This window comes from Aythya fuligula, chromosome 5 (assembly GCF_009819795.1).
Source record: "Aythya fuligula isolate bAytFul2 chromosome 5, bAytFul2.pri, whole genome shotgun sequence".
Classification (NCBI taxonomy): domain Eukaryota; kingdom Metazoa; phylum Chordata; class Aves; order Anseriformes; family Anatidae; genus Aythya; species Aythya fuligula.
In genome coordinates, this window is record NC_045563.1 from 45,870,049 (window position 1) to 45,884,172 (window position 14,124).

Genomic DNA, 14,124 nt, shown 5'->3' on the forward strand with positions numbered 1-14,124 from the left:
TGAGGGAAAGAGAAGAGATTTAGCAGAAAACAGTAAACATTTTCATGGGGAGTACAGCTCACATTTTCGTGTGAGCAATGCACATAATGGACAGAAGCAGCTGAACAGTCCCCACTGCACCATTTGACTTCACACCATGATCGCACCTCCACTTTCTCATCAAGCACCGGAGCACACACAGACCTACTGGCAAATGCTCACACCCTGTTTTTCCAGCAGAAGACGGTTCCAGATATATATGTAAAATCAGTATTGATTAACTGAAGGCTACTTTAGCCACTACTCAACTGGCAGACACTTCAGGCTCTGAACGTCTTCCTGTTTCTGCAACCTAAAGCTTAAGGTTGAGAAGCACAGGAGAGGCTCATAAATGCACTATGAACTGCCTGGCCACTACAAATTTCCACCAGTAGAAGTGGCATGCAGGTATAGACCCAACAGAGCTCGGTAGTCTGCTCACAATTAAATCAGTGGCCAACTCCTCAGGAAGACGCTGGCCCTTGGGGAGCAGCCCCAAGGCGCTGTCACCCCAGGGACACAGAGGGAGCCCCCACACGAAGCCTGCTCCTTCCTGCCAGGTTCTACATCGCGGCTGTTGCAGAGTCCTCGGTGCTGCTCTCCTGCTCCAAGCCCACCCGGCGGATGGACTCCCTGTATTTGTGCCGCCCCAGCTCGATGATGCTTTCAACCTCGTCGGCGATGTCCTGGCGGCCGCTCTCTTTCATGGCTTTGATCAGCTTGCTCACGCAGTCAGGATCCTCGGAGTTTTGCTGAGCCCATGAGAAAAGCATGTCCAGGATCTGCTTATCGAGGTCCTCTCTGAAGAAAGGTATAAGTGCAGAAGTAACCAAGACACTCTCCTGGCTGGCAACCCAAAGAGGCCTTACCTGAGTCCAAGCCCAGACCTGAAGCCCCATAGGAAGCCATCCAGACACAAACAAAGCCCTTAGTGGGGCTGCCTTTTCCCCACCCATCACACAGCAGTTGTAGTTCCTGCACTAAAATCTCCCCAGAATATCTTTCCCTACCAGAAATTTCAAATTAAAGGGGTAATTTTTTTTCTTAATGTAAATTTCCCACAGGAACAGTAGTTTGGTCATAACAAGCCCCACTCTCTCAAGGTTTTGGTCAGACCGCATGTCCTACAACATGCCACAAGACCTTTCTGAATACAGATATTCACACTTAATGCCACGGACAACTGCTCACTGTTGGAGATGGAGCCTGGCCGGGAATGCAGACCACAGAACACAACAGGAATGTCACGCAACTGAACTACAAAGCTCATCAAGCTGGTAATTTCTGAATTTTGCTTTTCAAACGTCAAGCTTTGTTTTACAACAGCAAGAGAGAATAATCAGTTTTCCATGACAAAGTCATGAGAGCTGTTACTCAACCCATCTTTTATCCAGCGAAACAATTCCAGTGGGGAAACTTTCCACCACCTGAGCATATGTTTACACTATTGCACTGCAGCTGCCCGAGCTGTTGCTCACCAAGTCCCCGCTTACCTGTGGTTGTACCCTATGCGCTCGATCTGCTGGTAGGTCAGGCCCAAGTTCAGGCCGATGGTCTGCCAGTCGGCTCCCACGCGCCTGGCGATGCTCAGCAGGTTTGCCTGGGTCAGGTAGCCCGTCTCAGCATTGCCCAGGTTCAGAGGAGAGAAGGAGAAACCGTTCTGGGGACTGGGGTTCTCACCCCAGCGGGGTTTCAGCCTCTGTCATAGAGAAGAGAGAAGGGGAACCTGCTCAATAAATTGATTTTTTTTTTGTCTGTCTGGCCATTCGGCCTCCACACTGAAAATTTTTTCCTCCTAAGAAGGGGAGATCTTAACTTGAGGCTGAAGAGACAGATGTAAGAAGCAAGAAGCACTCACACTGGCAGTGACCAGCAATGCTCAGTGCTTCTGAAAAGTGTCAAATCATAATGCTCGCAGTCACAGCTCATACTGGAAACTTTCTTTCTTGTCTTCACAGAGCACTTTTTGGTGAACCATCTCCCCAGACCGTATTTGCCTTGTCACTAAGAAAGCACTTGGCCTAGATTCCCAGCTGAGGTTGTATGTGTCAAAAAAGGATCAGAGATCATGGCACACGATCCGAAGGGAAGCATTCAGACTACACAGGTATTTATTGCTTTAAGCTTCTCAAAAAAGCAATTAAATTCTGTAAGATAAAGTGGCTCTCTCACTGGCCTTTTAAGCCAGTAGCTCACACCAGAATACTTAAGCCCAACACCTGTAACTACCTCATCCTAGACCTTTTTTTTGGCTGCCAGTAAGAGCTGGGTGACTAAGAAATTTAAAACCAAAGCAGACACTTCCCTTAGTCACAGCAAGCTTCCTCCTCCTCCACATGCCTCATTTATATAAAGGATCCACCCTCTCTGACCACCTCCAGTGCCTGTGCTAGACTGGTGAGATGAGCGTGAGAGATGGAGACTGACTCATGTTTCCCTTTTGGGAAGTTCTCATGGGGAGCGGGAAATCTCCACCGTGACAGGCAAAAAGCACACGGGAGATTTCGGTGCACATCTGATAGGACTCTGGCCCAAGAAGGTTCATGGAATTGTGCCTGGCTGTGTTCCAGCGATCTGTCACCACAACCCTGCCCTACGCTTCGTTTGCAGAAAGCTAAGACCCTTCCTTTACACACAGAGAGTTCTTAAAAGAAAGAGAAGAGGCTTTCCTTTCTTCCACACAGTTGGGCAGTGATTTCGATAATCTAGATTAACTAGATAATCTGGATTAATTTTTCTGCAGGAGGCAGAATAACTCACAGGCAGTTTGATTGGCAAAGTAGCGAGCCAGAGGGAGTCTGGTCCTTTCCTCCTCCTGCTGGCCTCTTCAGGGATGCTCTCGGGAACTGCCCCTCGGTAGAAAGAGACCTTGGCAAACAGAAAGCACACAGTGAGACTCAGATGCCAGCACAGAGGGCAAACCTGTTTGCAGTATGAGTTTTCTCTCTGCGAAAGAATGAATTCAGCATTCCTCACCCATCCTCAGTCCATAAACTGCCCAATTAAGTGTGACTGGGAGGGACACTGGGGTTCTGCCATAAAGGCTGGACTCTCTGCCAACACCCCGGGAGTTAATGGCAGGAATGTAAAGGCAGCGAGCTATCCTGATGAGTGATCCTTCCAGACTCTGCTCGCCATGTGTTCAGGGGTTAGTCAGTGAAATGCAAAGCCAAGGGAAAGAGGGGAGGAAGAGTCATGCCCAGTGCTCAAGAGATTATCACGCAGCGCATCGTAAAAGCAATGATGATGATGAAGGAGGAGGAAACAAAATGTCAGTGTCACTGTTGCTCACCTGGCCCTTTACAGCTTGGCCTTTCCTGTCTACAGGGGAAGTCACGTAGATTTCCTTCATGTTCTTCAAGTGGGAGTAAAAAATAAACGAGAGACGTCCATCCACACAGTCAGGGCGATCTGTGTCAGAGAAACAGCAAACACTCAATTTGTGCAGAAAGTGTGCACCTTTTCAAGGCTGGGCCACAGCCCACCATCCACTGGCAGCCTCCATGCTACCATCTACTCCTTCTACTCAGGCCTGAAAGAGCTGTAACCCTCCTTTCCTCGTTGGGAAAGCAGAAAAGTGGCTGCAGAGCACGCAGTTCCTACAGGTGAGAAAGAAGAATGGCCACAAGGTGGAGGCCAAGTTCAAGAATGGAAGGATAAAGCACAAGGGTCTTGCTCCCTCTTGGGATACACATTAAATTTGGCAACGGGAATTTTCTGCTCTGGATTGTTTCAGAAATATCCTCTCCAAAAAGCCTCTTTTACATATGTTCACCTAGAAATGGACAACACAAATTAGATCACCCTGGGCATTCCAGTGCACTGCCTGAGATGCCAGGAAAAGGGCATAACTGGCTGCAGAAGCAGATCAGTCACAGAATAAACCCTTGTGGAGATTGCCCTTTGAAGGCTGCAGCAGCATGACAGGAAATTAAAGCCTGCAAACAGCATTTTTATAGGGAAAAGCTGACACAAAAGTTGGGTGACCAGAGAATGTGACAGGTTCAGCATCCAGGGGCTGTGAGCGGAGGGCGAGCAGTGCTCTGGAAACAGAGGGTGCACAATGGAGGAGTACAGCCCCCAGAAAAACAGGCCTGGGACGAGGGAAGCAGAAGAGGTAGGAGCAGAAGGGAGCCCAGTGCTACCGTACCCATATCGATGCTGATGCCTCGCTCAAAAGCTGCAAAGAACTGCTCTCCTTCAAACATCTCCACCATGTCAGATGGCTCGGGTCCTCGGTAGCGGTCCTGCAGCTTCTTCAACACTGGGTCAACCTGGCAAGGTGACAACACAGGGCCCCATGTTTGGTCTGATGCAGAAGTCTGTCCCCAGAGCTGTGTCCCTATGCCCACGAAGTTCCTCTCACTCACCTTCGGTAGGGAAAGTCCATCTTCAACTGAAAGGATGCAAACAAATGAACAAACACCCACACCCTATGTCCCAGACACATTGACAACTGAAAAAGTGGTGCTCTGGGTTTCATGGCTCCTTTATTTCCCAAGTAAAGAGAAGAAAATCCTCTGTGGGCTAACAAAGATAGGCCAAAGCTGCCATTAAAAAAGGGTTATCAGCAACTGCTCTTTTTTTAACAGGTCAGTAACCTTCAAAGACAGGGATTTATTTTCTACCTTTTCCTCCTTGTAGTATGCCATCAAAAAACATTTTCTCTGCAAAAAGCCACGTGCTACAAGAACACAGCAGAGGAGGCACCAGAAAACTCATTCTGGCATTGCAGCCTGGAATAACAGTGTAAGACCTGGGGTCTCAGAGGCAGTGCAGGTGTTAAGCTAGAGCTGAGGGGTCTGTTTTTCTTTATATTTGTCACAGTAAACCTTCTCTCTTACCCCAAGACCACCCCTGGCAGGAAAGCAGACACTTAGCACCCTAATCTCACTGTGAGTGCCACTGCTGCTTTCCCTGGAAGCAGAATTTTCGTCCAGGATCCAAGATACAACCCTGACAGATTTTCTTTCCACGGGTCATTTCAATACAGGAGAACAAATAAAGGAAAAAGAAGCAACCAGGTCAGAGGATTATGCGAAGACTTGAATATGAAGGCCCAGACCATGTGGTGACAGCATACCCCTGTCATGACCCTGGAGCAGTGAATGAGACTCTGTTACCCTTAAATCCTACAAAGAGAGGCCCAGGGAGCTCAGGAGCAAGGCAATGCAACCATACCAGACCTTGTGCTTGGGGAGACACTGCAGCAGGACTTGCTCGGGGTCCTTCTTCCTCTGCAGAGCAATGAAGTTCACCTGGTACATGCGCAACCGCTCGTAGACCTTCTTGGCAATGCCTCCAATGTAGGTCTTGGTGGTATACCACAGCCAGTACCTGGCACAAGGTATTAAGAAACATTAGAAACATTAAGAAACAAGGGATTAAGAAACAGGAGGGATCCTGTCTGAGAAGAGAGGCAGGCATCATGTCCACAAGAGGCAGGTACTCACACCAGGAGGGAAGGATAATATTTAAAGTGAGGGAGGCTGAGGCCAGTAAGGAAGAAAAGGGAGCTGAGGGAATGTGGTCTGGAAATCTGTAGCTGAAAGACTACAAATTCAAAGGGGAAAGGCACTAAGTGGAATGTATTTCCTCCGAGGACACCCTGCTTGCAAATCTGACTGGACTTCTCTGCGTTAAAAGACGAGAAGGGCTGAGGGCATTGTGAGAAGAGCAGAACCACAAGCTTTGCTCCAGTGAACCTGTGCAATAGGCAAAAGGATCTGGGTTATTATCAGCAGGTAAAAAATGATGGCTAAAGTGCAAGGCTGGGCCTGACTCGCAAAGGGAAAGAGAAGTAAGTAGGACTAATTGCATGACCCCTGCTTGGGCTGTGGGAAACGCAAGGCAGAGAAACATCTTGTCCTCAGGACTAACCCTGCACTTACCAGGAGAAGTGGGTGACTTCAAACACTGCGTAGAGATGGGTGAGTTCCAGCACCACCTGGCTGGTAATGTCATCCCAGGTTTGGCCCTGCACATCCCCACGGAGCAGATGCAGCCTTGACCGATCCAAATTTAACCCTAATGACAACAATCAAGATATTGTATGCAGCAGAAGACTTTAATATGAGGTGGGTATACGCATCTCCCTTGCTACCTCTGTTCATGGCTTTACATACCCAGCTGCAGGTTTGAGTGATTTACTTTTTATAAGTGACACATTAAGACTCATGCCCTTCTCTTGAGCATCCAGGATTGAGCTTTGGTCAAAGAGCAGCAATAAAAAAATGAGGCTGTCTGAATATTTCTAGGATATTCTGGCAGAATATGCAGCCTTAAACTGAGGGTGTGCTGATCGCCAACATCACACATTCACTATTCGATTCCCATCAGCAGTAGCTTGCCACTTGCTTTTTTCCACACACAATTTTTCTGTGCTGGTTTGGGGAATAAACTGACCTGTGACCCCGAAGGGGAGGGGGAGCTGAATTCTCACAGGCTTGAGAAAATCCACCAGGGAGTCCTGGGAGAGGCAGAGCAGAGGACTGGCTCTGCACCCCGCGTCAGCTGTGAGTTCTGCTATCTCCTCCGTGGAGACCGGCAGCACCTGGATGTGGAGCGCAGCGCGGTGAGCTGAGCAGTCAGGCACCCAAATTCCCCAGCTCCTGCTCAGCACCCCTAGCACTCAGTAAGCAAACACAGCTCTCGGCTCAGGACACGGTGGGAAATGGAAGCACAGTGACCTTCGGCTGAAGTTTGCTCTAATACTGCCAGCTGGGACAGACCGAGCTATTGCAGGAGCATTTTGCAGCACCCACCAGCTTTACAGGGCAATTGCTTTTAGTGGGACTGCTCTAATATTAGATCTGCATAAATAATTCCCCCAAACCTCGCTTGCTGAGCTGTTCTGCCAGGCTTGGTGTGGTCTGTAATGGAACAAGAGGCAAAGGCTTCCCTGCTGCAGGGATCGCTGGCGGAGCTGCAAGGAAACTCCCTTTCCCCCTGGGGCAGCCTGGAGCACAGCCCGTTCTGCAGGCAGGGAAACTAAGGCAGAAAGTGATCAGAGACAGGTCAGCCCATGAAGCATCCACGTCAGACAGGAATTGCCCTAGGGCAGACGTCTCTGCTTCTGTTTTGCCCCTTGGCATGGGTCAGCAGCTGCACCAGGGCTTACTGGGGCGCGTTTTCTCCAGCAGGCGTACCTGGAGTTTGACACTGCGAGTCTCCTCCGTCACTCCAGGAGGGAAGGTCACCTTGATGTTGGGATCCACGCTGGAAAAGAGCAAGGTCCCCTCTGTGGACACTTGGCATTCATTTTGCACAAGTCGAGACACAACAAGGAACCAGGAGAAGTGAAGGACACGACAGTGAGCCACGTGCTTCTGTAACAGAAGACAGAGAAGAAGAGAGAACATAGACAACACAATACGATAACAGCAGGAAAAAAAGAGACAGCAACACCTGGGCAGGTAGAGTATTAGGACAGGGATGGAGCATGGCATGCAGCAAGTCATCACCTTCAGGACACACACCTCCGTGACAGTGCAACCTTAGAGCTGAAATCCACTCCATTTTACAGCAGCCACTTGAATGCTGAAACTCGTGGCTCGGTAAAACCACGGAGAGGAAGAGGAGCAATGTGTGTCACTGGTCATTCCAACCTGCTTACCTTTGATTTTGTCTCCTGCTCCACCTGTGTTCTCAGATCACTCCAGCTGTGCCCGCTGAAGGTCCGAACAACCACCTCACGCTGCTGGAGGCTTTGCGGGGAGGCATACGGCATCCAGATCTGCACCTCCTAGCACAGAAGCAGTAAGGCACCAACAGAGAGGATAAAATCAGGCCTAGCTGTGCTCTGTGGCTTCCTGCGCAGGGTAAAAGGGGAGGCAAAGCACAGCCTGTATGCGGGGAGTGGGGCAGGAGCTGGGCATCTGCTCCATCCTGCAGCCTCAGGAGAGGTGACAGGAGACATGGGGTGTGCTGTGCGCTGCGACTGCAGGGAAAGTTCAGCAGCTGCTGGGCAGAAAGGACAAAGCAACTGCTCGGTGAGGTGCTGCCAGCCATGCAGGGCTGGTGGTGTAAGTATCGACCAGCTTGAGTGGAAACCACACAAGCAGACTTTTGGGGGAGGATGTGGACCATTTGCCTTACAGACTAAGCGCAAATGCTGAAACAGCACCTCTCTTCTGGGGGAGAAAAAGGGTAGTGAGTGGGGAAGGTTATAGTATTGGGAAGTCCCTCCCAAAGGACTCCGCCAAGCCACGGCAGAGGCAGACTGCTGAGCGGGCAGCTTGGCTGCGCCCTCACCTGCTGGAATGTGACCCCGTGAGGCTGCAGCTCCAGGACCCTGCTCAGCAGGACGTCGTGGTGTTGCAACTTCACCCACCGAGGGTCTGGCTCCAGGCTTCGGAAGTCGATGCGCACAGGGTCAGAGGCAGCCCCCGGTGGGAAGTAGAAATGGATGCCACAGGCCAGGATCACTTCGCAGCCTTCCGAAGTCACAGTAAAGCTTCCAGAAGACATACATGGATGTATGACACCACGCAATGACTTCAACCCTCCAAAAATCCAGCAGAAGAATCTCCCACCTTGTGTACAACTGGCCTAGTGAGGCATTACATTATGCTCCCCATGCACACGCACAGTATCTACCACGCACAGTTTTGTCTGGGGCCTCGTTACACTACTGTAAAGTAAGTTGTTAATAAGAGAAGCTTACCTGTCCTCTCCTGATGCAAGGAACAGTCTTTGTAGCTCTGTGGCACTGGATCCCTCTGCAGCAGTAAGGTTTGGTTAGGTTATTTACATCAGAGCAGGCAAGAAAGGTTGAATTCACCTTTCAGTGTTGGCTGAATCCTAATCTGACAGAAGCTGCTAGAGGAACCCTGCTCACACTGTGGTGGGCTTCAGATCTGGCAGCAGCAGCAGGAGGATGGGAAGAAGCCTAGGAGTCCCCAGCCACGCTGGAAATGCTGGCTCTCTCCCCCAGAAAAACCCTCAGGAGGTAGAAAAGCGCCTCCTCCACCAGTCCTGCAGCTCTCAAGGCCATCCGTGGTTGATCACCCAGGTCCACCTGCTGGAATCGGTGCTCGCTCTTGTGAGCATGAGCACCCCTGGGGAACCCTGCTCGGATCCCTGCCCATCCGTTACCTTTCTGAATCCTTCAGAGAAAGAGCTGCTGCTCTGAAGCCCGGGAGCAGGGGGGAAGCAGGAGCTAACTACAGCAGCATCACCTCTGATTGCCTCCTCTGCCTCTAGCACGAGCCACCACGGCCTGAGGGTCACGCAGCACATCCAAGAACTGGGGTCCTCCTTTGCTAACAAGGCCAGACCCCTTTAGGGCCCCACCTGATCCATTTCTTGTGAATCCCATTTTCACTTCCACTGTGAAATGTTCCCAAAGAGTGAGCCAGGCTCAGAGGACCCCCACTTCCAGGGACCTCTGAGCCCTTCAGAATAGGCTCGGACTCCTAAAGCCAGCCTGCCTGTACCGTTACAACCTCATAATTACACCAGACAAGTAAATACTGATCTGATTGCCCCCTGCTTCCCTTCCCTAATCCAAATCCATTCGCACCACGCTGGGCCAAGCGAGGGGACAGCTGGGCAGAACGTGCAGAAGCAGAAGCCCTGCAATTACCGGCCTGCGGGGACGGCTCCGTCTCTCCTAAGGGGTTGCCTCGGAGGTGCACGAAAGGCAAGGTCTGGATCTCGGGGGGGACGGCCCGGAGGCAGTTGTTCCGCAGATCGAGCCTGGACAAGTTGGGCAGGCTGGCGAGCGACGCGGGGACTGTCACCAGGAGATTGCTGTGGAGATGCAGCTGCCGCAGCGCCTTCAGATTGCCTGCAAGTTTCAACAAGCACTGACTCCCCAGCCGGGCTGCTAATTGGGCTGCAGTCAGCTCTCCCCACACACGCGCTCCTGCCCTCCTGCACCGGGTCTCCACTCGCCTCCCGCGTGTGCAAAAAGGGGAAGGAAGGCACAATAGCTCTGCCTATCTTTTATGGAATTCAGAACCTGGCTCCGTGGCCTGCTCCGCAGCAGGCAGCCTGATTTCAAGCCCAGCTTTGCTTCCCCTTAAGCCCCAGCTTTACTGTTTCCAGTCCCGGATGCTTCCCAAATGCAGCAAGGCCAGACCCTCAGCTGCTGTACATTGTACCTAAATCTGAGGAGCCTTTCTGAACCACGGAGCAGAAAGCATGGTCCATGGTCACTAATGCCCACAGCATTGACTGAACCAACTATGTCTCTTCTGGTTATCCTTCCCATTTTGGCTCTTTTGGGGAATGGGCAGCTCCTGCTAGCAGCTCTGGGGACAGAGAGCAAGGGCCCCAGGGGTCCTAGCCTGACCAAAAGCTCAGCAGGCCCCCATTGTTCTCACTCTCCCGAGGAAACACATACCTACAGAGTCTGGGATGCTCGACAGCCGATTCCCAGAAAGATCCAGTTGTGTGCAGCTGTGCAGATTTCCAACCTCTTCAGGGAGGGCTTCCAAAGCATTTTCTGAAAGATCCAGGTCCTTCAGCGCCGCCAGGTCCCCAATGCTCTGAGGTAAGTCCATCAGCTGATTTTTCATGGCGGAGAAGAAAGTCAGCTTGCTCAGGGAGCCGAAGTCATCGGGGAGCGCCACCAGGCTGTTGTGGCTCACCGAGAGCACGCGGAGGCTGGGGAGGCGAGGGATGCAGCTGGGCAGGGTGGAGAGGCTATTGAAGCTGAGGTCCAGGTGGGTGAGGCACCTCAGGCTCCCAACGCCTGGTGGCAAGCTTGTCAGGGAGCCATGCTGACACGAGCCGAACTCGTCCCTGGCATGGCCACCTAGGTGTGGAGGGGAGTGGAGGAAGAGGTCAGTGTGCTGCATGGACACCTCGCCAGCCTGTGTGACACTCCTCAAGCCATGGTGCAGAGGCTCAGATGGTTACCACCAGCAATATGAAGCACTGATTACAAAGTTTTCTAGGTTGTCTGCACTTCAGCTCAGTTTCCTGACCCATGAGAGGGTTGTAAATGTGAAGACCCGCTGGGAAATCAAGAGATGCCCCAGTGAGCTCGCAGAGTCCTGCTCAACAAAGCCTCCCACTCTCCCTCCCCTCCACCACTTTTGGACACCACACACCACTGCAGGGATGGAGGAGACCTCCTGACCCTCCGGGCTCTGCCCGTGCTGCTGGGGACCAACAGCCCCAAGGAATGAGACCTGCCCTGGCGAGACGGGAGCAGCTGTGGAAAAGCAGAGAAAATGTGGCAAGAAGCAGGTCGTTCGGTATTGTGCAGGCTGGATGGCAGCACAGAGAGAGAAGGGCACGGGTCCTGCCCCAGCTTGTAGCACCCGAAGTGGAGAAGGGTTGCACCCAGGAAAAAGAAGCTGAGCACACAAAAGCAAATTTCCCGAACCCTCCGTTTCTTCCCCTTCCACCCTGGTCTGATGGTAAGCACATACAGCAGAGGGCACCAGACGTTTGTCATGCTGCATAAGGGTAAAAAATGTAACCAAACAAACAGACACCCTGCACTTCACACAGAAGGAAAGCTTAGCTGAACTGTTTTATTGCACCTGAGGACGCTCAGAGGACACATACAGCTCACAAAACAATTCTCCGAAAATGCATTGCCATTATCCTCACCTTACGGACGGGGGAAAGACAAATGAGATTATCTGTACGAGATTTTATGGGTAGTCTGCGGGAGGCATAGAAATGACCCTCATCCTTTAAAGTTTGCAGCTGAAAATTTCAGCTGTAAGCCCTGAATTTTGGCTACAAACCCACTCTTTTCTCTACCGTGCTTTTCAAATGTTACCTCCTAAAGGTGAAATGATTCAGTCAGATATAGAAATTTATCATTCATATGGAGCATCTCCTACAGGAAAGAGATAAGGAAGTCAGGGACTGAGATAATAGCCAGACGTATAACTGTTATTACAGAGTGCCGAACGGCAGGCACTCCGGGTCATGCCTTTGGTACAATGTTGAGCAGAGGCTGCTCTGTCTGTGCCGAGCCCTGCTAAACCTCCGTTCCCTGACACAATGCAAGGATTAAGCTAAGGCTGATTCAGAACGACCTGCAGCAAAGGCAGCTCATTATACTTCCAGAAATGAAAGGGGAGCTGAACATTTATCAAAAAGTCAAGCGTCTTTCAATCCCCCTCTCCTTATATAACTTCTGCAAAAAATGCTCTTCTTCTAGAGGATGGATAAAGAAAATGTTGCAGCATCAGCCTCACCAGACCCAAAAACCGGTCCCCATGCAGCCGTAGGGAGAAAGGAAGGAAAGAGGAGTCTGGAAGGTAATTCCTGTTGAAATCCACATGCAGCTCGGAGCAAGGCTAAGAGCCAAAGCCGTCACACAGGGCACTAGAACTAAAAAAGCCCCAGAGGCAGTTTGGGATGTGGAGAGAAGGCAAACCCAAAACCCGAGCCTAGGCGATGGGTACAGGAACTCACCTTTGAGCACCAGGGACTTGAGGTGCTTCAGGCGAGGCAGGACGCCCAGTGCAGCGCCCAGCAGGCGGTCGTTGGTGCTGAGCCGCAGGAACTCCACCTGCACCACCTCTGCCCGCCGCCCCTCGAAGAGCTGCAGCAGCCGGCGGCAGCCAGTGGGGTACACGTCCAGATTCAGCCTGTTGTCCGCCAGGCAGCAGTCGGCGAGCGTAGGAGCCCCCGAAGCCCCCTCCCCGCGCTCGTCGAGCCCCGGCAGCTCTGCCATCTTCTGCGTCTTGCCCACAGGGGATGGACATGCTCCGGCTTGCCGTGCAGGCAGGCACCGGCGGCACCGCCAGGCAGCCGGGGCGAGGAAGAGGAGGGAGGACGGCTCTGAAAGGGAAGGCGAGTGCACAGTGAAGGCCTCCGGCCCCAGCGCAGGGGGGCTGGAAGCAGTTTATAACCACAGCAACGGGGCAGGAGGGATTACAGACGTGGTACTGAAGGCTTTGTGGCAGCGGGGACAGAAATGCAGGTGAGAGACACCGTGGGGGCTTCTCCGTCCCCGTGAAAGCCTCCAAGTTTCCCTAGCCAGCACCCATTATTCCCATTATCCCCCAGAATAAACAGCAATAGGAGCGTTAAAAGACATAAACACAAGTGCCCATGCTTGATGCAGATTGCCTTAGCAGGGAGTCAGGAGCTTTACAAGCACAGGGCAAAAGCAGGGCAGGGAAAGCGAGCCAGCAGCAGCGCCCCACAGCCCGGGCCTGCACGTTGCTCGCAGGCTGCCACCAACCCTCAGCGAACCCGGTTGTGAAACTGGTTGCCAGTGGTTTGAAAATGGAGATGAAAATGGGCAAAGGGCAGTGGAGCAGACGTGGCAGGGCCGGGGAGAGGGGGCTGTAAAAGGCACGGCTGTGGCAGGGGCACTGCGCGGGGGAGCGGGACCAGGGTCTGCATGGGGCTGCCTCCGCAGGGCTGCTCTCACCAGCACCCTCCACTGCCAGGGAGACAGGGAAAGTATGCTGAGAGAGGTTTCATGCTTAAGGAGCAGAGGTGTGAGATCTGAGTGCATTAATTGCTGCTCTGCCACCTTGGTGCCCTCATACTTTGGGACTTTCAGAACGGGCACAGTGAAAGTGCAAAGATGAGCGCAGGCACTTCCTTTGTTTTTATACCAAGTTACCCATTTCTAAGTCTCCCATTAGCTGTTATTTCCACTTCCTTTGTCTTTTGCAACTCCTCCTGAGCTTGGTAATTGCAGTGGCTTATGATGCAAACATCAGATCTTTTTAAGCCCTGCCGCTGCTGAATAGGTGAATAAATGTTTTGTTTGAGTGAGGGGTGCAGAGCCACAAAAACCCTTTAGCAGCTTCAAAATCCACAGGCAGAGGGAGCAAGCCAGAGTCCCTGAGGCACCCCAAACGTGCTCCTTTTTACCCTTAAAGGGTGGGACACGTTGGGACTTATGCTCCCCAGCACATGCGGCTCCATGTGGGAGTAGACACTTTATGGGCACATCAGGACGTGAAGAAAGAGCAAATGGAAACGACTGCTTTAGTAAAAAAGTAAGCAGTTCTTACTAAAAACAGGAGGCAACACATACACAGACCTCACAGCTCTCTGACAGACAGGTGTGAGTGAAAAGACAGCTTTGTAAAGCGGCTGATGGTGAAGAGACCCAAGGCCTCAGAGCCCACAAACGCAGCCCCACGTGTCCGCACGGGACAGGTGCGCTGG

At 51.9% G+C, this 14,124-nt stretch overlaps 1 protein-coding gene across 1 annotated transcript; it reads right to left on the minus strand.

Annotated features, from left to right (window-relative positions):
• Nucleotides 1-581: 581 nt before the first annotated feature.
• PIDD1 (p53-induced death domain protein 1) lies at nucleotides 582-12,667 on the minus strand. Its single transcript, XM_032188035.1, has 15 exons — nucleotides 12,406-12,667; nucleotides 10,367-10,780; nucleotides 9,605-9,808; nucleotides 8,684-8,738; nucleotides 8,272-8,473; nucleotides 7,634-7,762; nucleotides 7,167-7,343; nucleotides 6,424-6,571; nucleotides 5,910-6,045; nucleotides 5,205-5,355; nucleotides 4,169-4,292; nucleotides 3,356-3,429; nucleotides 2,779-2,886; nucleotides 1,512-1,717; nucleotides 582-819 (listed from the first exon to the last, which is right to left on the minus strand). Exons 1-15 carry the CDS (start codon nucleotides 12,665-12,667, stop codon nucleotides 582-584), a joined length of 2,628 nt encoding a protein of 875 aa, XP_032043926.1.
• Between the last annotated feature and the right edge of the window lie 1,457 nt (nucleotides 12,668-14,124).